Source organism: Artibeus jamaicensis, unplaced genomic scaffold (genome assembly GCF_021234435.1).
Source record: "Artibeus jamaicensis isolate MK-2021 breed Jamaican fruit bat unplaced genomic scaffold, CSHL_Jam_final contig_548, whole genome shotgun sequence".
Taxonomy (NCBI): Eukaryota; Metazoa; Chordata; class Mammalia; order Chiroptera; family Phyllostomidae; genus Artibeus; species Artibeus jamaicensis.
In genome coordinates this window covers 24,930,843-24,953,638 of record NW_026521883.1, presented here as the reverse complement: position 1 = coordinate 24,953,638, position 22,796 = coordinate 24,930,843, and the positions used below count along the sequence as shown (strand labels likewise).

Genomic DNA, 22,796 nt, shown 5'->3' with positions numbered 1-22,796 from the left:
GGAGGGAGATCCATTTGCAGGATGATAGGAAGAACAGATGTTTGGTAATTAGAAGTTTGCCCCGCCCTATAGATAGGTTGTAAAAAGTTATTCCTGGTGATAATATTTATTATGGGCAAGGCCCCTAATTTAAATTCTTCAAAGGAGAGGTGAAAGTTTCTCATGAACCTTCATCTTGATTATCTTCAGCTCAAAATAATCCACATGCCAAAGTGCCTGTTCTGAACCCCTTCAAACCCAAGTGAGGGTGATGAGCACATCTTCCGCCACATAATAAGTACTTTGTTAAGGGACGTCACTATTTGCAATAGTGTCTCACAGCTTACAGATCCTTTTCATATGTTCTATCAAGTTTTTAATTCTCATAAGTATGTCAAGTCGTGGGTCTGGTTTTATGTCTGTTTTGCTGATAGAGAAAACAGCAGCTCAGAGAGTAAGTGACTTGACTGAAATCTTGTAACGGACACAGTTGACATCTGTCGCTTTGGTTGGAACAATTTCCTTCCTCCTTTTGGAAACAGGACTCTGATTTTCCTTTAAGAAACTACCCTGTGCCTCTGTATAACTCCTAGCAGGACTGTCAGTCAAGAGACCCGGCTCCCCCTGTTAACATGTGACCCACACTGACTCATCAGAACCCTCTCTGTCCTCTGGATGCAGAGACTGGTATATAGGTAGGCATGCGATCCAAGTAATTTGAGGTTTTATTTGTAAAGACATATAAATAAATTAACTCCAGGAGTGAGTTGGCTTCACTTGGGAGCTGGAAGGACCATAAAAATTTGGAACTATTTTCCAGAGAGCGGCTAAAGCGAAACCAATACAGAGGAAAGCCTGGGGTAGGGCAGGGGGAAAGAGAGAGAAAAAGAGAGAGAGAAAGAGAAAGAGAGACATTCTCATTTCTTTTGAGGAAATGGATATTACTACGCCTGAAGCCAGAAAAACTCTTAGATTTTCAAGCTCAGTGAGTCAGGAAATTGTTTAGGTAGATTTGGACTTCTTCACTTGCAATCAAAGAACCCCGAATAGTAAATGTCTTAGCTGTTATTGAAACATGTCTTTTGACATTAAGTAATTGGCTATTTCCACTGCTGCAAATTTCAGAAAGGTGCCCCTACATATAAATGTCAAAACTGATCAGGCACCTTGTGGTAGATTAGGGAGCCTGCCCTCTTTTCATGGAGACACCCCATTTTAGGTTCCCTTCAAGTTTTCATTTTAAAAAATCTGTCAAGAGAAGGAGAAGACAAGCCACAGACTTGGAGAAAATATTTGCAACAGACATACCTGATGAAGGGCTGTTATCAAAAATACACAAAGAACTCTTAAAACTCAAGAAGAAAATAACTTGATTAAAAAATGGACAATCTAAACAGACATCTCACCAAAGAAGACAAACATGACAAATATGCATGTGAAAAGATGTTCTGCATCACATGCCAGTAGAAAATACAAATTAAAGAAACTATGAGTTACCATTACACTTCTACTGTTGATAGGATGGCCCAAATTCAGAACACTGACAGCGCCAAAGGTGTGCGAGGATGTGGAGCAACAGGAAGTCTCATTCACTGCTGGTGGAAATGCAAAATGGGGCAGCCGCTTTGGAAGACAGTTGGGTGGTTTCTTACAAATCTAAAACTATTTTTATCATATGATCCAATAATCTTGCTTCTTGGTATTTACCCAGTGGAGTCAAAAATTATTCTGCATAAAAATTTGCACGTGGGTGTTTATAGTAACTTATTCATAATTGCCAAAACTTGGAAGTAGCTTAGATGGCCTTCAGTAGTGAAAGGATTAAGGAACTGTGTCATCTTCAAAAAATGGAATAATACTCTCTAGTCTATGCCAAAAAGAAACCAAACCACCAAGCCATGAAAATACATGAAGGAAACTTCAATGCATATTACCAAGTGAAAGAAGCCAATTTGGAAAGGCTATACAGTGCTTGATTCCAAATATATGACATTCTAGAAAAGGCAAAACTATGGAGTAAAAAGATCGGTGATTTCCAGGGTCTAGTGGGACAGAGGGATGAATAGGCAGTGCACAGAGGATTGGTTTAGGGCAGTAAAAATACTGTGTTATGCTATAGTGGTGAATACACATCATTATACCTTTGTCCAGTCCCACAGATTACACGACATGAATAGTGAACCCTAAGGTGAGTGATTATGATGTGAAAATGCAGGTTCATGAATTGTAACAAGTGTCTCACTCTGGCGAGGGATGTTGATGATGGGAGAGGCTGTGCGTGCATGGGCGTAGGAGGTGTATAAGAAGTCTCTGTACCTTCCCCTCAATTTTGCTGTGAACCGAAAACTAAAAAATAGTCTATTGGAAAATTTCAAAAGCCATAGCTCTTCTGCACGTATTTTATGAACTTTTTGGTGGTAAGGTTTAGGAGAATGTGTTGGTGAAATACTCCACATAAAAATGTTTTTACATAATGTTAGGAAGGAATGATGGAAAGTGTAGTGGAGTTGCATTGGGTGGAAGTATTTTAGCACTTTGCTAATGTGAAAGAATATTTCTCATGTGAACATAAGAAGAGAAAACTGGTTAAAACTCCTTGAGAGTCATTTTCAGATTCCATAACTATAGGCAAAATGATATACTGTTTTTCTTTAGTAGCCCAAATTCTCTGATTTCCTACCTTCAGTTCCCTTCCTTCTTTTTAAAAGTTACTTTGCAAGCACAGAACCCTATATGAATGTGTGCAAATTTTCAACACTTCAGTACATTAAAAGTATAAGGTCATGGGCTGTAACATCTTTCTTTTGGATACCTTACCCTTTCCCATCCTCTTTCCCTGCAGCTCCTGGTCCCTACATCCTTCTCACTCATACTGCTCCCTTTTCGTGCCCCTACCTCTCTTCTTATTTTTGGAAAATGATGGATAGAGATAAAGTAGAGGGAGGGAAAGAAAATCCTGTAAGACAAGTAGGCCAAACTTGGAGTCAGTTTTATAAAATCTTAGCACATTCTAAATATAGGACATCCTGATTATATTCATGTATTAACATTTTTTCTCTGCTTGAATCTCCTTCCTACCCACTATATTTTGGTTAGTAAAAATAAAGAATGCAAGACAATTTAAGAAAAACAGCAAAACCGAAAGGTGGATAAATGGTTTCGATGTATTTATTGCATTATATTTGCCCTCCTGTTTTTGGATTTCAAGGTCCTTGGAATCCAGTAGACTTATTTTCCTTTTGCTATGAATATACAGTGTTTAACTCTTTGTGGATATCATTTCTTTGGATTAACTTCTTCAGAGCAGTATGATTACATTTCATATTATCTTTTGTCTTAAGTTTTTTTGGTGTAAAGACTATACAACACTTTTCTCCATTAATTCTTTTGCTAGCTACTTAATCTGTGTTACTCTTGTCTTACCCAAAAGACAGTTAGCACCTTGAGATCCTTGAGTCTGAAGTATACTTTTGCTATTTTGGGTGTTGAAGGCTTTACTAATTTTTCTCCACATATTACATTTGACCTGTTCTTCAAAGTACAGTTTAAGTTCATTTCCTCTATTGTTTAAAAAATTTCTTTAGTTGCTGTCAGTCATACACTACATAATTGTACATCTGTGGTGGGCTGAAATAATGCCCCCCTCCATGAAATTCCACCTTCAATTCCCCAGAATCTGTGAATGTTACCTTACATGGCAAAATGAACTTCTCAGTTGGTCAAATTAAGGACCTTGAGATGGAGAGATTATCCTGGGTTATTACAGTGTAATCACAGGGGTCCTTATAAGAGGGAGGTCTTTATAAGAGGGGGCCGGAAGATCAGAATAGGAGAGAAGACAATGTGGCAATGGTAGTAGAGGGAGAAGAAACAATGAGATGGGCCAAGAGCCAAGTCACGTGGGCAGCTTCTAAAGACAGAAAAGCCAAGAAACAGATTCTTCCTCAGAGTCTCCAGAAGTAACCATACCTGTTGACAACTTGGTTTTAACCCAGTGAGACTGATTTTGGATTCCAGAACTGTAAGATAATAATTTTGTGTTGTTTTAAGCTACCAAATTTGTGGTTTGTTATAGTAGCAATAGGAAACTAATATGATGCCATTAATGTCCTTTACAGTTCTTTAGGTTTGTTCCACATAATTTAGTACCTTAGTTCCATGCTAATGGAACTAAACTAGTTCCATTATGCTAAAGTACTAAACTAGTACTTTAGTTCCATGCTAATTCTACTGTGTATAAATGGTATAATATAAATCCCTAGTGGGCGAAATCCAGAAATTTTACCCCATTTTTTATACCCTAAGTGCCCTGTCCTTTCTTGGGTATTCAGCTATTTGGAGTGGATTCTATCTCTGGCACATAAAAGAGAATGGCTACCACCAGTGCATTTTGAAAGACATATGTAACTCAATGAACCATTTACTTCCTTGGCATCAAATGCAATCTTTTGTTTTTGATCTCTGTCTCACAAGCAGTGTTAGATGCACAGCACTTGCTAAATTGAGGCTGGGACACAGAGAGTCTCTAACAAGCACTTGACATGTTCAGTGGAAATCTCTGGGAGTAAAGAAGGAAAAGGAAAAAAGAAAAAAATCAAGATGGGTCAGGCAGACAGTCCTCCTTATCCATTAACCTGATTATTTATGTTACATGAAAAAAATTACAATGCTGAAAAAAGATCATTCATCAAACTTTCTAAAATGAATGTTTCCTTAAAGCAAAATAGAAGAGAGGGAAAGATAGTAAAAATAGTCAGGGCAGGAGTTTAATTTTATCAATTAAATCCAAATAACCAGTATTTTCAAATCCAGGTTAAATATGCTTAATACTATGCTAAGAGCTAGAGGTCACAGATAACCCATAGGACATGGGTCTATTCTAAGGGGCCTTAGTATCCAATTGGGAGATGACAGCAGTGAACTGTGGTTACAAGGTAGTTTATCAAGTGTAATCTTGTATGATTCAGACTTTAGAGATTATCAAATTTGGAATTTGGGGATAGAGGATCAATACTTCATCCAGCAAATATTTTTTGAGACCCTATTATGGTTCTCTTTGAATAACAGTTTCAATTTGGAGTTTGCAATCTAATAGAAAAGTCAAGAGAAATAACTAATATGAGAATGATTAAGTGCTAAATAGCAGGATGCTTTGTACTGAGAAAAGGTTACTATTGCAATTTCTGAAAGTTGAAAGGAGATATAGAATTGTGAGTGTTTTTTAATTAAATATATTATTTAGACCAAGACTTGAAAGATCAGTAAGACATTGACTAGAACATTCCAGGCTGAAGCATGACCAAGAGCACTGCAGATGTTTTATGCTTGAATGGAGCAAAGGATCCCTGAAGGGTAGTGCATTACTTTCCTATTCACATGCTAACAAATTGACACAAACTTATAGAAATACAAATTTATTATAGTTCGGTAGGTCAGATGTCCAATACAAATTACATTGGGATAAACTCAAGGTGTCAGAAGGACTGAGTTCCATTCTAAAAGTTCTAGGTAGGGGTGAATCTGTTTCCTTGTCTTTTTTCCAGTTTCTAGAGGTCACCACAGTCATGGCCAGTGGCCTCCTTCCTATTTTCAAGTGTAATCTTGTGTGATTCAGACTTTAGAGATTATCGATATTTGGAATTTGGGGATAGAGAATCAATAGTTCATCCAGCAAATATTTTTTGAGAACCTATTATGGTTCTCTGTGAGAAACATTTTCAGTTTGGAAGTTACAGCAGTGCTGTAACTGTAATCATCCTTCACAATGGTTACCTCCTTCCTGACTCTCCTGCCTCACCCTCCCAGTTTTGAAGGCCCTTTTGATTATATTGGGCCCATTCAATAATCGAAGATAATCTATCTTTAAGTCAGCAGACTAGTAACCTTAATTACTCTTTTTGGTGAAACTTAACATACTAACAGGGCTGTGGACATCTTGGGGTGGAGTCATTATTCTGCTTACTACAGAGTAAGGGAGAGGTGCTCTCCAGAGTGAAGGGAAAAGAAGGGGTGTGAATGCACTGATAAGGGCAGTGGGGTTACAGGTGGGGTTAACCTGAGGTTTCTGAGGTTTGACATAAACTCTCTGATGCTGTGCTGGCTGCAGCATAGAAAAGTGTTTGGACAGGCAAGTTTGGAAAGCAACATTAGGAGGCCACTATTACAGTCCAGGTGAGATGGTCTAAGGTAGGGAGAGCATAGCTGACAGTTTTATTTGGTCTGAGGCTGCTTCTGCCCATTTCTAAGTGTTTTTCATCAAAATTCATGGCATTCCACAAGATCATGAAATCTTGTAGATTCATGAGATACACAAGATCTCGGCAAGTGCCATTTCTACTAATATGGATGAATCTGTTCTGTAGACGCTAAAACCCAGGCCTTAAATCATTCACAACATACAACCAACAAGGCGAGTCAGGAATCCTGGCCAATACCCCAATTAGCAAGGCTGAAGCTCACAGAGCTTTTTAATGGTCCAAATCGCTGAGAAGGCACGCAATCCTTGTTCTTAAGGTGTTGCCTTAACACGGATACAAAATTGAAAAGCTGTGTAGTCTCAGCTAACCAAGCTAACAGCTCGCCCAGTTCAACAAAGCTCTTCCGGTCTTCGAGAGTCCACCGGAGCAGCCCCTTCCCGTCACCGCCCACTTTCTCCCTCCCACCGTCCCCTGTCCACTCCTTGGTCCGCAGGGAGGCGAGCCCCGGACTCAAATGACACCGCGTCCTTCACAAACGGCGACGTCAGCGTGGAGTGCCCGGAGCTACGGGAAGGAAGACCTTGGAAGCCGAAAGGGTTGGGGGCAGTCTCGGACGCGCGGTCACGTGCCTGGCGCCCGCCACCTTCCGCTTCCGTTTCTTCCCGGTGCGGTTGCCGCTTCTGTCCGACTGGGTCCTGGATTTGTTTGATTCTTCCGTACTGTATCTGATCATCTACATAACTGCCCCTTCCCTGGTCCCAGCCGGAGGGACATGAGTGTCCCCGGGCCTCCAACTTCGGACGGGGTCTTGGCACCGCCACCCGACGGTCTGGGGGCTGGGGAGCAGATGCCGGGTACGTGCTATCCGGGGGGCGGGCAGCCGGAACGGAGTGGGTGGGTCTTCCTGGCCGCCCCGCCGGAGTAAGCTGCAGTGGGCAGCTGCGGACCTGCGCCTGTGGCCCCTGCGCAGAAGTGGGGGACTGTGCCGGCCCTCTTGTTCTGCGGAATGGGTGGGGAACGAAGTTTGCAGAGCAAGTGGTGTTTTTTGGGTGCGGTTGGAGGCAATTGATGGTGAAGTCATTCTGCGTTTATGTGACTCCGGCTCTTATTGGCTATTTGTTACACGTTGGTGGTTGAGGGTGAATTTGTCAGGAGGATGATGGCTTTTAATTTAGATATTTGACGTATACATTACTGCATCAGTATTCCGTCAGCAGTCTTTCTTTACTCCAGTTCAGAGGTAGTGAAGCCCCAATGCCCGAAGGCTTCCATTGAATGTAATGGGTTGACTTGCTCTGCATCCAGAATGGTACAATTGCTCTGCCATTTGTACCATTTGTGTTCTGTGATTCAGATGAGAAACCCTAGATGAGAAAGGCTGTAGTGCTTTGGATGTGCCTTTTCTTTTACCTCCGTTTCTAGAAACACAGGTGTTACCCCCAAATAGTGCTCAGTCTTTTTTTGGCCATGCTTTTCCTCCACGGTCTCCCTCTTTTCCCACCTTCCTAAGTTGCTTCTATAAATAAGACTTCCTTGTATGTATATGCAGTTGGGTACCTCTCAGCTTGCTCCTCTGTCTGTTCGCTGGATGTTTTGATATGGCTCTTTAGCACTAACCTCACAGCATGTACACAAATAAAAGTAGATGTCTGATCCTATTAATGGTACCAAGCCACTCTCACTTGAAACTTTGATATTACTCTGGATTCTTTCCTCTCACTTGCCTTCTACCTCTTTAATTTAGGGGATTCTACTATACAAGTTCCAACTCCTTTTTGTATTTTCACCCTTAAAACAGTAGTTCTAGTGCTAGCCTGCCTTCAGTCTCTTACTCTTACTTCCCATCTCGCCCCCTACTGTCACATCACTGCTCCGAGGTGAAGCTCCACTTGTGACATTTCTTGCTTGGAAGATCTTGCTCTCCTCTGAATTCCCCACTAAGTGTCTGTTTCTCTAGGGGCACTTCTCACATGCTGTGATTCTTCTGTATTGAACCCTTTCAGGGAGGGAGGCTTTCCTAATATATTGTTGTATTCAGAAACTAGTACCTAATATATATAGATATGCAGCAAATGTTTTTGCATGAATAGGTTAAGGACCCTTTCTTTTTGTTTAATCTCCCACATAAAATACCTTGTACTTAGTAACATTTAGTAGGTATGTAAAAACATGAAAACTTAGACACTTCCACTAACTAGAAGATTGAGGTAGGGTAGGGAGGGGATCTACTAGTTGTAATGTCTATATGCGTGGGACAAAAGTAGGTGTACAGTTGTTGTATGGAAAATAATATAATAATGAATAACACAAGAATAGACTGTTTTGTGTACTGACATCTGTAAACTTACTTTTGCCCCCACCCTGTATATTGTAAGGGAGGTGTATTAGTTATTATTCCTTAAAGTTGAAATGTCCTTATTGGGCATTTCTGTATAATACTTATGTTTTCCATATTTTCTTAAGAGAGTTGCTGTTGTTTGCAGTATAATTATAATCAACCCTTACGCAATGGCATAAATTCTCAGCTATACTTGTTCCCTTCCCACCTGACGGTACATCAGTGGCAATATTCATAAATACTCCATGTTTCCTATTATATTTTTGTTTCATTTGTGGAGTGCTCAGTTTTTTAAGTTAGTTCTTACCTGTTTGAATGTTGCCTTGCAACTATAAGAATTCTATAGTTTGCTCATGTTTTTCAGGATCAGAATAAAAAGCATACTGTTTTATTTTGATTTCTGAAAACTTATTTTGAATGTGACAGCATGTTGTTTTCCTTAATCTTGCCAAAATTTAAATATATGGTAAAACCTATACATGGAAATGGGCTATAAGCAATGCATTATGATAGATGTATTCCATGTAATGTTCTATTTTGATGTTACTGAATATGACAAGATTATGATTAAAGAAAGATATTTCAGAGTTTAATATTAGTTTGAAAGTTTTTGGAGTACAACTTTAATAATGGGACCATTTCATTTTTTTCTCATTCTAAATTAATGATTCTAAGTTCTTACAAACCAATCATTGAATCCTGTTTAGAAACTGTTTTATACTTTTCTCGGTAGTAGTGATTGATGGGTATTCATTTTGAACACTTTGGAATGCTTGGCACAGTGGTTACAGTTCCCTTATTCAAAGGAAAAGTATGAAGCATAGTTCCTCCCGTCACATTTAGATTTACACACAAAGACATAATACATTATTTTATATAGTAAATTAAGATACTGATCTCAACAAAGGAGAAATTCTTAGAAAATTTCTCTCCTAACAAATGACAAAACATCCCTCCTTTTACATGTAAGTAACATACTAAGTTATATTCAAAATAGATGTTGACCCATATTTTTACTTCCATAGAAATGAAAAAATATTTTTAGGTATTGTGTTTTTGAATAGAAGAATTTTGTGTTTTCATTCAGTGATTGTTTCCCACTTTTAGACCTCAGGTTTCCTTAACAATCCATTGAAAACTATAAATGCTGTACATGAAATCCTGTCATGAAATGTACATAAACATACAGAATTTTGCATGTTAATGTTCTTTTAATCTAGACTTTATGTTATAGTAATAGCTTTAAAACATTTTGAGTGTTCATAATCCATTTTTTAGAGGACACTCAAAAAGTGAAAGTTAAAAAAAGTGGAGAAAAGGTTCTGGTACCACCTTGTGCGTATGCACTGAGCCTCGTTGCCAACCTTCTTCCCTGCCTCCCCACTGCTCTCTGATCCCTGTGTCAATTTAAAAGCTTCCTAAATTTGATTTTTGCTTGGGGACAGGTTTAAGTGACACTTCTCCAGATGAAGGGTTAATAGAGGACCTGACCGCAGAAGACAAAGCTGTGGAGCAGCTGGCGGAGGGATTGCTTTCTCACTACCTGCCTGATCTGCAGAGATCCAAACAGGCCCTCCAGGAACTCACGTGAGCTAACAAAAAGCAGAGATGCACTCATTCCCCTCTGGCAGAGTCAGCATTTACTATATAAGTATATACAGTATATACTGTATTAAGTCATTATTTTGTAACATTTCATGCAGTTGAGTATTTATCATTAGTGATAGCAAATGGGAGTGGAGGAATTCATAGCAATCTAAATATAAAAAGTGAAATGAATGCTTGCACAGTGTTTGGGGTCTCAGAAGTACCCCTAAATCTGTTTTAGACTCTTTCATTAATTTTGGTGTTTTACCATTATTTTATAAGTCTTGTCTATTGGGAATGTTGCATGATGGGTATACACCTATTTCTGAGTCGAGTTGCAGAATTGCTTCCATGAGTCACATTTGTATTTAGTCACTGGTTCACAAGTTGCCAGAAATCCTTAAGTACCATTTATTGAAGTGGCCCATTTCATCCTCTACTAGCTAAATAAAGGATTAGAGGAAACATTAAGAGAGGAACAGGATAAGGAAGAATGGAACCCATGGAGTGGTGTTGGTATGCAAAGATATACACTATACTCTATTGTCTCCCACCTGGACACCACAGGCTGAGTTTCTACTTCCTCCAGAGTAAGGACCTGTCTGGATTGCCCAGGCTGGCCTGTTGTTTCCTTCTGTGATGGTCATCTTTCAACTGGCTCTGAGCTGGTGCTCCTCTAAGACCTACCCTCTGAAAACTTATCTCAAAAGACTTTATTAGGGCAAAGGGGGAGAAATAATCAACTATGGTCATTTTGGATTAGTAAATAGTGTTGTAATCCTTGAATTTGAAGGGGATAATGAGGATAACTATATTCTAGGACCTGTGGTACACTACTGTAGTTAGGGATTTGGCAACATTCTGGTTTTCTACTAGCTCCAAGTGACATTTTTATCCCTAGTATGTGTGATAACTTGTTTTTTTAACACCAGTCAATCCTTGCGGCAAAAAGGTAATAAAGAATTTGTTGTGGAGTTTGGATGAAGTATGATAGAATGGCAGAAGGTAAGAAACTCTGCAAGCCAAACATTTGGCTAACACCTTCCTAAATGGGAAGCCGGGAGTCATGGTTTTACTGCAGATTTTAACTGATGAGGACATTGGCTAAAACTTAGTGTTTTGAGTATCTCCACTTCCCAGGCATCCATCCGATGATGATGGTAAAATCAGTTACTATTTATTACTGTATTTACTACATGCTTGCCACTTTATATACCATATTGTAATTACTCCTGATACTTTATGAAGTATCTAATATTATATACTGCTTATAGTATATAATATTATACAGTTAAAAGAAACTGAGGTTTTCAGTTGAAGAAACTGAGGTTCAGAGAGGTTAAGTAACTTGAAAAAGATTACACAGGTAATGTTGGAATTAACAGTTGAATATGATGAATAAGCAGTTATATATCTAGCATCAAAGCAAGATTAGCAAATTTCAAAGAAGAGAAAAAGAAATGTTTTCTAGTAGCCATCTCTTTAGAATTTCACAAATAATAAAGATGCAGGGGAAACAGTAGTAGACTAAGAGGTTCCTGAGTCGTTGTGTTGGCTCTGTCATTAAACTTTTTAATATTCGTGAAGCCAGTTTACCATCATAGAAACAGGCCTACAGATAAGACGGAGAAGGCAGCGGTAGACAGAAATTAAGTTTTCTTCATAGCTAATAATGGCTAAGGAAGACCGAGAACAAAACTTATCTTTGTATATGAGAAAGGTTACAAATAGTCTTTTATATATGTCATTTTAAGAATGTTGGAAAGAAAGGACAAAGAGGTTCTGGGATCTCGGTCCTTTAAGTAGTTGGAAGAGGTGCAGTTGTGAATAGTCCCAGTGGAGCTCCCTTTGAGATAAAACAGGCTTAACCTTTTAGTGCAATACTTTTTTTACTCAGAGAGCATTTTTTGTCAGGAAGAAGAGGAGTTGTCCTGGCCACACATTAAATACATTGCAACATGTAATCACAAAACAGTCTCACAGTATTTTAAGTAAATTGACGATCGTGTGTTGGGCCGCATTCACAGCCATCCTGGGCTACATGTGGCTGGTGGCCGGCAGGTCGGGCACCCCTGCTTTAGATACTGCGTCAGGGCTTCACAGTCACGCCCAGCATATTTGCCACAGATTATACAAAACTTCAAAGGAAGGGAAATTAAGTCATTTTCCCCCACTAAATTGTAGTGGAGCTAAATATTTTCTGGAACTTTCTTCCAGACTTTCTAGACTTAATGGATCATGAAAGGTACAATTACAGTTTTGTTATGAAGGACACAGTCAGGACCAGCCTAATGAATAGACACAGAGGGCAGACTCTGGGGCATCCCAAACACAGAGTGTCTGTGCCCTCTCCTAATGAAATTGGGGTATGTCGCCCTCCCAGATGGATGTGTTTACCAACCAGGAAGCTCTGCTGAGCTCTGGTGTCCAGAGTTTTAAATGGGGTTTCATTAAGTAGGAATAATTGATTGAATCGTTGGCCTCGTAACCGAACTCATTCTCCAGACCCCCTCCCTTCTTTGGAGAATGGGCCGATATTACATGGCTCAAAACCCTGACCCTCTGACCACGTGATCGATGTTTTTGGCATGACCAGCCCCAGTCTTGAAGCTCCAGGGGCCCACTGTGGGTCATCTCATCAGCATAATCAGGTGTGATCCAAGGGGCTCATGAATAACAAAGACACTCCTGTTTTTTGGGAATTCCAAGTTTTAGAATAGATATGCCAGGAACCTGGGACAAAGATCAGACAAATTTATGATTATACAACAGATGTTCATTTAGCTCGTTTAAAAATTTTTTATATTTTTATTATATTTTTGTTTATAGGGCATATGTGTTTATTTTTCTGTTTTTCAAATTTATTCGTAAATCGCAGTAGGTACAATATTATATTAACTTTAGGTGTACAACACAGTGATTAGACATATTTAACTTACACAGTGATCCCCTGGTAAGTCTAGTACCCACCTGACACCATACATAGTTATTACAGTATTATTGACTATAATCCCTATGCTGTACTTTATATTTCCATGCCTGTTTTCTCTTTTTTTATTTTTCAATTACACTTGACATTAAATATTATTTTATATTAGTTTCAGGCATACAGCATAGTGGTTAGACATCTATATAATTTATGAAGTGATTCCTGCGATAAGTCTAGTGCCCCCCTGGCACCATACGTAGTAATTGCACTGTTATTGACTGTGTTCCCTATGCTGCACTTTACGTCTCTGTGACTGCTTTGTAACCACCAATTTGTACTTCTTAATCCCTTCACCTGTTTCACCCAGCTCCTCAGTCCCCCTCCCACCCGGCCACCATCAGTTTGTTCTCTGTATCTGTGAGTCTGTTTCTGTTTGTTTATTTGTTCCCTAGATTCCATATGTAAGTTAAATCATATGGTATTTGCCTTTCTCTGACTTATTTCACGTAGCGTAATACCCTCTAGGTCCATCCATTGTCATAAATGATTAAGATTTCATTGTTTTTTGATGTATTTTGCCCATTTTTAAATTTGACTGTTTTCTTATTGTTGTGTTTTAAGACTACTTTGTATATTTTTGATACAAGTCTTTCTGTGTTTAATGAATATTTTATCCAGGTGTGTGGCTTATCTTTTCATTTTCTTAACAGTGACTTTTACAGAGCAGAAGTCTATAATTGTAAAAGTCCTTAATGGATTATGCTGTCAGTATTGAATGTAAAAATTAATCACCATATCGAGGTCACCTAGATTTTCTCCTGTTTTTTCCTCTGTAAGTTTTAGAATTTTACATCTTACATTTAGATTTGTCACTCATTTTCAGTTAGTTCTTACAAAAGGTGGGAGGTCTGTGCCTAGGTTAACGTCTTTGCACACACACGTCCATTTTTTGAAGCAACTCTTCTTCCTCCACTGCACTATCTTAGCTCTTTTGCAAAAGAGCAGCTGTTTGTATTTGTGAGGTTTTAAGAGTTTTGCACATTGTTCCGTTGATCAGTGTGTTCTTTCTCTAATGCCACGCTGTCGTGATTTCTGTAGTTTCATAAGTCTTGAAGCTGCGTGGTGTATGTCTTCCCACTGTGTTCTTCAGTATGCATCGATTATTCTAGGTCTTTGCCTTTCCATGTTAATTTTAGAACCAGTTTATTGTATCTACAAAGTAATTTGCTTGGATTTAAATTGTGATTGCATTGAATCTTATAGATCAAGTTGGGAGGAATCGATACCATAATGTTAAGACTTTTATTACATGTACTTGGAGTAGCTCTCCATTATCTACATCTTTTTAAAATTTCTTGAGAGTTTTACATGTAGAGCCTATACAAATTTTGTTAGATTTATACCCAAGTATTTCATCTGAGTGGGTTATTGTTTACTGCGGGTGCATAGGAAAGCATATTAATCTTTTGTATATTAATCTTGTATCCTGAAACCTTGCTATACTGACATACTAGTTCCAGGAGGTTTTCTGTTGATTCTTTGGGGTTTGCCACATAGGCATTCGTGTCGTCTGTGAGCAAAAATAGTTTTATTCTTTTCTTTTTAATCTGTATACCTTTTATTTCCTTTCCTTTTCTTGTTGCATTAGCTAGGACTTCCAGTGTGGTATTGAATAGGAGTAGCGAAAATGAACATTTTTTCCTTGCTCCCAATGTTAGGGGGAAAACATCTGAATTCTCACCACAAGTGTGATGTTAGGTATAGTTTTTTTTTAAAATGTTCTTTAACAAGTTGAGGAAGTTCCTTTCTCTTCCTCATGAGAGTTTTTTAATTTAGTCATGAATGGTGTTGGACTTGGTCAAATACTTCTTCTGCATCAACTGACAGGACTGTGAGATTTTTCTTCTTTAGCTTTCTTCTTTTCAAATATTGAACCAGCTTTGTGTACATGGAATAAATCCCACTTGGTTTTGGTGTATAATTTTTTTATACATTGTTGGATTTGATTGCCAGTATCTTACTGAGGATTTCTGCATCGTGTTCATGAAATATGTTGGTCTATAGATTTTCCTTTCTTGTGATATCTTTGTCTGGTTTTGGTTTTAGGGCAATGGTGGCCCCATAGGAAATGTGCCCACTACTTATGTTTGGTCCTTGTGTTTTCATTTCTGGGATTAATTCAGTTTCTTTAATAAATGTGACACAGCAAGCCCGAGTGTCTAACAAAGCTGAGAAAATGAGCATTGTAGGGTGGGACCTTGCTCCCAGGGTGACCTTTCTTCCCTTAGCATATTGCTAGTTATTCGGGTGGACCCTCCCCTGACCTTTTCTCGACCTGGCATGTCCTCTCTTAGAGGAGGAACAAAGGGGCTGGAGAAGAGCCTCATGTGATTCCTACACAAGCCCTTACAAGACCACCTCTTCGAACATGAAGCCCTCAGGACAGTGAGGCTCTAACCCACATCAGGAAGAAAGCCTTGGGTCTGTTGACCACAAGGCAGTTTTGGTCAAACTAGAGATAACATCTAGGCCACTGTTGTGTTCCAGGCCCAGAAAAGCAGTAAAACCAGATGAAGCTACACCATGGCTGACATGAGGACCGGATGCATTGACTAAATGACTCCCTACCCTAGCACCGACCAGTCAGTAGACACCATGACCCTGAAGGACACACCTGGAAAGCTGATGAATATTCTATTGAGATTCTGCCCTAAAATTCCCACCTTTAGGAAACAGATAAAACTACATAAGAAGAAGGTCCCAGTTTGCTCACTTGCATTCTTTCTCTCTTTTTCTGTCTGTCTGTCTGTCCTTCTTTCTCTAGTGTGCCCATGCCTTTCTTCATCCCCTTCTTCCCTCAGGTGCCCTCCCACCCTCTGCCTCGTGTGTCTCCCCGCAGCCCCCCATTCCCCTCTCTCCCTTACACACACCTACATCTTTTCTTCTCCCTTTCTTGCCCCAGGCTCATTACCTTTGCTTTCTTTTTCTAAGTTTCCTGAGTATATGCAGCCCAGCTGGCTTCCTTCTTCTGTGGCTCTGGTCTTCTACCTCTGTGACTTTCTAAATAAGTTTCACTTGTACTTGAGTTCTCGGCTCTGAATTGTTATGCAAGTTCAGGGACCGACATCTAACATCTGGTGCCATGTGCTGTTAGATATAGGGCTTACTTAGATTATATTTCTCCTTGTGTGAGGTTTGGTAGTTTGCGTCTTTCAAGGAAGTAGCCATTTTTATCTAAGTTATTAAAGTTATGGATATAGAACTGTTGAAAGTGTTCCTTTATTATCCTTTTAATGCCCATGGGATCGTTAGTTATGACTCCTCTTCCATAAGTTATGTTAGTAATTTGTATTCTTTATTAGTTCGGCTAGAGGTTTGTTAATTTTATTGATCTTTTGAAGAAACAACTTTTGGTTTTGTTGATTTTTCTATAATACTTTCTCATAGTAATAGCCTCTGTTTGCTTTCCTGCTTATCTCAGGTCATCGACTTGCTGGGTTTTCCTCTCATCTGTTCGCTATTTCACCTCCTGTGTTCTCTAGTTGGAGCTGAAGGGACAAACCTGTAACCTCTGGGGTCTGCCAGACTCAGTGCTGGCTGGTGGAGATGCTCTGGCTGCCCTTCAGTCTCCTCCTTGTTATTTCTTTTTCTCAGCATTGTTTCTTTTTAGCAGAGTTTCGCTAGCAAATATGACATATTTTTTGTCTATGGTATTCTTTAAGATATTTAATTAGGTGACCCCTCTGTGTCACTTATTTCTGTGATCCCAGCATTGATGGACCTAGAGAAGTATTATTAGGAAAGTTGGCTCCTCTTTCTCAATAAAAGGTTTTGAATCAGAATTTTTATGAGGAACCTTTGAAATTACATTGTTTGACCTTCTCACTTTATGAATGAGGAAATTTAGGCCCAAAGAAATAAACTAAAATTTCTAAGATCACACAATTGGTTATTGGTAGGGGAATCTTGTAATTCCTAGGGTTTTTTTTTTCATCTTCCTATTTATTCCTTTAGACTTGATTTGACGTTTTTCCCAACTGTAACCTAAAAAGTCACTGCTGCTCATTGACTTTGTGGTATTCTTCCAATTTTGGTATACGTATAAAACATCAAGTTTCTTGGGCAAGATAGTATAAAAAACTTTTGGGGAGTAATGCAGGAAGTTGTTAAAAGTAGTAAGAAATAAAATGAATTTTAAATGATTTGGTGATTTTGGTTACTAGAATCTGAAGCAAGACTAAAAGACACATTTAGTTTTTAGAATGTGGATTTGAAGTACTATTTTGAAAAAGATTATACTAATCCAAATAAGCCATGAAGAACCAATACATTTCATACTTAATTTCTACCTTTAACATTAACTTACAATATGTAATGTTTACTTTGGCTGTGTGCTTTTTTTTTTTTTTCAGACAGAACCAAGTTGTATTGTTAGACACACTGGAACAAGAGATTTCAAAATTTAAAGAATGTCATTCTGTGTTGGATATTAATGCTTTGGTGAGTGTGAGTTAGCTGACATAACTTAGAGACATCTGGCTTTAGAAGTAGGTCGGTTTATCCTCCCAGCTTTGTACATGTGTATGTTTGGGGTCTTGTCCTCTAATTTTTAAAGGTTCGAATTTGTCTTTTAATAGGAAACTTTGATTTACTTTACTGGAATGTCTATTATTTTGAATTGTTATCTTTGAAATGTTGAATTTGTGATAGGAAATAGAACTTATTTATGAAAGTCTGGAATAGATCTTTATTTTTATAAATGAGACTAAAATAAGAAACTTTGGGGATACTATTTTTCCCCTTAAGGAAAGTGCATCTATTTTTATCAATGACATGTTTTTTTAAATTCATATTTTATTTAATTGTATGGTACTTTAATAATTTTGTAGCAAATTAATGCAGAAACAGATCCTTTGAAAGTCATTTACGGACACTTTATATCTTTCAATATAAACAACAATAGTTGGAATTCATCAGAAGCTTTATAGCTTTTTGATGAGAGGAACTGATCCTCTTTTTTAAGAAACAAGGATTAGCAAAAATTAGAATTCAGGACTGCCTTTTTCTTTACCATGAACATTACAAATAGCTTGGTTTACATGATTTTATGGATTTTTATGCATTGGACAAATGGTGGCTTATTAATATTTTTTTATAACAATCAGAAAGAAAGTTCATCTTCTGTAGCATCAGGCAGAGGCCTGTGGTAGTAAATACTGTGTCTTCGGCCCTGTAGTTCCTTACTTCCTGTGAAGGAGGCGGGCCAGTTTCCGCTGACTTACGGATATTTGTTGAGTGAATTAGTGATAAATGAACCAAGCAGATATAAAACTGTTGTTTCTGTCTCAGGGGCAGAAACTAGATCTTCCTCTTTCGTCTTCTTTCGGCCCCAGATCATTCTGATTGTCATCTAGGAAGCGAAAACTGGAAGGTTGAGAGAGAGAGAGAGAGAGAGGGTGTGTGAGCCATGGGGCTCACCAGCTGTTGCTTGATGTATAGTTGCACGAGGGTTGCTAATCCATCGACTCTTCTCTTTTTTTTTTTTGTCACCTGGTCTTTTCTGTTACCTTGACTGAGAATGTGGTGATTTTTTCCCTTTTCTGCCATTTCTGGCTGAGATGAAATGTTCACACCTGTAACTCCTTGGGAAGAAAAGTGTCCTTCCAGAGGTTCTTCTGCTTGTTCTGACTTCAGAAGCCCACGTCCCTCTCAGGGCCCTCTAGACACAGCTTGGCTTTTCCTGATGGGTAGTCACTTAAACTGTCCTTTGTGTCCTGGCTTGGTCTTTCCCTCATACAGGCAGTAGGGAGTGTTTTACTTTTCTCACATGAAACTGAGGGCATTATTTGGTAGCCTTACTGAAATTTTAGGGTAATACTGCATGTTTTTAAAGCAAAATGATATCTGTGTACAATATAAATATCTACTTTGTGTTTAGTAACTTTTTATCAATCTGAACTGAATCAAGTGTTTTCAAAATTCTACTAATGGTTTAAATAAAATGTAAATATTGGAATTAAATTGTGGAGATGAATAAGGTGTTAAAAATTTGACCAATTGAGGAAGGATGAACTGTAACATAGGCATTGATTTATTTATCCATTTTGCTGTTTCAGTCTATTTTAACTTGGCTTTTTGTTTATTTTTCCATGGTAAGTTCACTGAAGCAAAACACTATCATGCCAAGCTGGTGAATATAAGAAAAGAAATGCTGATGCTTCATGAAAAGACTTCGAAGTTAAAAGTGAGTTGGAAAGTTTTTACATTTTTTATAAAAGTAGAGGTTAATTGTCTATTTTTCTTCAGTACTCATTTTCTGACTTCTTATATATCCATATGCAATAACATACTTAATTCATGGTACATTTTTTAAAATTTTATTTTTTATTGTTTTCTTTTAAGACATTCTTTGGAACTCCACTTTGGGTCTTTTTCCTAATAGCCGGGCTGGTAGGCTCATGTTCTCTGACTATGTCACTGCAATTCTCATTTAATGGAGTAACACATTGTTTTTTGTTCTAAGGAGACTTTAAATTACCCAGAGTGAATTTAAAAGTTGAATATGAAATTTATAAATGTGTATTGATCACCTCAGATCAAAGCACTGTTACTTTTAAATTGGGCCCTAATCTCTAAGCCTTGATTGTTCTCTTGGTTTTTGAATTTTTTGACATAGAAAAGAGCACTTAAACTGCAGCAGAAGAGGCAGAAAGAAGAGTTGGAAAGGGAGCAGCAACGAGAGAAGGAATTTGAAAGAGAAAAGCAGCTAACTGCCAAACCGGCAAAAAGGACATGAAAAGTCGAATGGGTTTATTCTTCCTTCACCTGTCCCATAGTCTTTGGAGTTAAGGTGACTTAACTGTAGACTGAAGTCAGGGTGGTGCCTTTTACTATTGTGTCCGGTGTTGAAACCCTTTCCCCAGGAATGCCGTCTCTGTGTGTTCATTTTAGCCATTTAAGAAGCTACTTTTTTTCCCCCTAAGTAGAAGACAGTGTCACTTGGTTTGGATATTTATGGGTAATTTTCCACTTTCATTTTGCTTAATTTTAAAATTCATTATAAATTCATTTGGCCTTGAATCTTTTATAAACTGGAAAATGGTTTGATTGTTTTTTAATGGTCTAGACTTTAAATGGCTAAAAGTTATTATTTGGCAATACAATTCTGGGTTTTGGCAACTGCCTTTTCATTGCTTAGGTAAGAAAAAATGCCAACATTCAATCACATGTTACTGGAAAAGAGGTGGTATAAGCTTTGTGAAGGACATGATAGAACGGTGTGTACACAATAAATAACAGCATCTTAGACATAGGATAGGTGAACAAGATGCCAGACAGAGTCCACTTACCATACACTTTGCTTCCTAGCATTGTTTGCCATTTAGTTCTTATGTAGCTTCTAGGTTCACAGTAGATTGTTCTTCCTAAAGTTTGGCAGGGGTGTTGGTAAAGCTGTCACACACTCAAATATGTCTAAATATTTATAATACTTAGTAAGAGTCATCACACATAGAGATACAGTTGTCAAGCTGATAAGATAGTGAGCTCAACTTTCCAAGTGCAAAATCTAATCGGTAGTTCTGCCCTTTGATTTGCTGTGTGGCCTTACATGTGGTTACTTTCATGTGGTTACTTTTTTTGTGCTTGTAACAAATTTTTAAAGTAGAATGGTAGATACCAACTACCACTTTTATAGATAATGACAAGAAATGTGGAAAATTGGTAAATGGCTTCTTCACAGAAGAGATAGCATGATGCTGTGTTTTCTAGATGTCCACCCCCCAATATTATAAGTAGAAACTTACGTTAGGGAAATATGAAGTTTCATGTTTAAGACTGAGAATATATTATTTACTGTTTTAGTATTCTTTAACATCCAGCTGGTCTCCAGTCTGTTACACAGAAACAGAATCTGTAAAGGTGTGTGATTAGAATGTGTATCTTTTGTAATCCACATTACATTTTCGATGAGCTGGAATCAGTACCTCTGGTCACATATCAGGATAATTAATGATGAAGCAGGCATTAGATCTAAGTTGAGTGCTAAGAGCTGGTCTGTTTAAACCTTTAGTTTGTTTGACAGCTCTTCCTTCTTTAATGAATGAATTATGATCTCACAATGCACTCGAATTTGACCTCATGTTAAGAATATAAATATGTTTTATTTTAAAAGGCTGCCTGCTGCCTGAATTGCTGAATGTACTCATTTACAATCTGAAGAAGGCTGGGCACTATTTCTCAGAGTGGTCTGTGGACCACCCACAGTGGTTACTTGAATGCTGGTTCCCAGACACCACTCTAAATCTGCTGAAGCAAATCTGGTTTGCTTTGTAAAAAAGTTTCCTCAAGTGAATACATGTACTTTAAAAGTTGAGAACCACTGGTCTAGTGGTCTCAGTCAGAAGTCCCCCCATTAGACTGCCTGTCATTATCACCTGGGCACTTAAAAAAACCCCAGACATTCAGGAGGATTCTTACTCCTCAGTCCTGAGGCAGGACTCCATGCAGATTTTAAAGAGCTCCCCACACTGGTTTAGCCTACTTAGTGATTTATATTTATAAAGAGTGAAATCATTTAAAAAGCCATCTAGTAATTTTGGGATTAAACTTATGAAATAAATTCTGAATTGCTGCTTTTGATATAAAGTCAGGTTTAAGAGTAAAATATATAGCAGACAGGAAATAGAGAAATCTGGTTAATTAATTGAACTTTTTGTGACCTGTATTAAAATAAATCATGTTTACTGAGTAAATGGCAATACACATATACTTATGGAGTTATATTATTTTACTTTGGAAGGTTTTTTAAATGTTGACTATATTAGCATCCACTATTTTTAGGTCAGTTGTAAATCAAAGTACTGTTACCATGGTAATTAAAATCTGACTTTAGCTATATTTCAGTAACTTAGAAACATATCTTACTAAACCTGGATAGAACCCTTGCAATTAGTCTTACTGTATTTTTACACAAAATAATGAATTGGTACTTGGGTTGAAAAAAATTGCCTTTGATTTTTGGGTTGAAAAATACTGCCTTTGTTTGGAAACTGTATCACATGAACTGAACTAAAATGATGGAAGTTGATTTTGTAGGATGTTATGTAGATATATAGATGTGGAATGTAACATGGATTGTGTCGTCTGAGTTTTTGTGTGGATAGTTTATAAATACGACAGTTATAAACCCTCATGTACTTGTCTGGTTTTTGAGGTTATAAAAATAAGGACTACTTTTTACACATTTGTTTTAAAAAGGCCTCTGAGTTACCCAAAGTCAAGATCGATCTCTGTGGTGTCCGCAGCGCCGGGGGCATCACGGACGTCATTTCAGCCACGCCACTCCTTTGCGTTCCTTTCCATTCGCCTTCCTCTTAGTGCTCTCCGTATGGTGGGTCACCTAATGCTCGTTCACTCCCAAAATGTTTTTCAGAAAGTGATAGGAAGTGTTGGGAAAAGATTCTAGTTGAAATAACTTCATAAAGTTTTTATTTCAGAACAAAAATAATAGCTACTATTAGTGGTTTGGTAGATAGAAAGTGCTTCATAAGGATCCCTGCATCTGTGGCCTATAAATAATGGAAAATCCCAACTAACAGAATATTTTAGATCATGTTTGTCATTATTATTTCTTTAATTTGGGAGCCCTTGGACCCCTGGAAGAGGGACCTCTGTTGATGACCTTTGGAGGAAACATGAACTCTCATAAGTTTCTCATAGGATTTCGTATGAATGTGTTCCTGTGGTTGGGTTTGTGTGTGTGTGT

At 38.0% G+C, this 22,796-nt stretch overlaps 1 protein-coding gene across 3 annotated transcripts; it reads left to right on the top strand.

The window, feature by feature from the left end:
• The first annotated feature begins 6,642 nt into the window (after nt 1-6,642).
• BLOC1S6 (biogenesis of lysosomal organelles complex 1 subunit 6) lies at nt 6,643-22,223 on the top strand. 3 transcript variants are annotated; one of them, XM_037156515.2, is made up of 5 exons: nt 6,643-7,030; nt 9,960-10,101; nt 17,443-17,530; nt 19,188-19,274; nt 19,707-22,223. In XM_037156515.2, exons 1-5 carry the CDS (start codon nt 6,949-6,951, stop codon nt 19,824-19,826), a joined length of 519 nt encoding a protein of 172 aa, XP_037012410.1. In that variant the 5' UTR covers nt 6,643-6,948; the 3' UTR covers nt 19,827-22,223. The 3 variants fall into 3 exon arrangements, with proteins under 3 accessions (XP_037012410.1, XP_053525956.1, XP_053525957.1); XM_053669981.1 differs by lacking the exon at nt 6,643-7,030 and adding an exon at nt 7,094-7,225; XM_053669982.1 differs by lacking the exon at nt 6,643-7,030 and adding an exon at nt 7,104-7,186.
• Nucleotides 22,224-22,796: the final 573 nt, after the last annotated feature.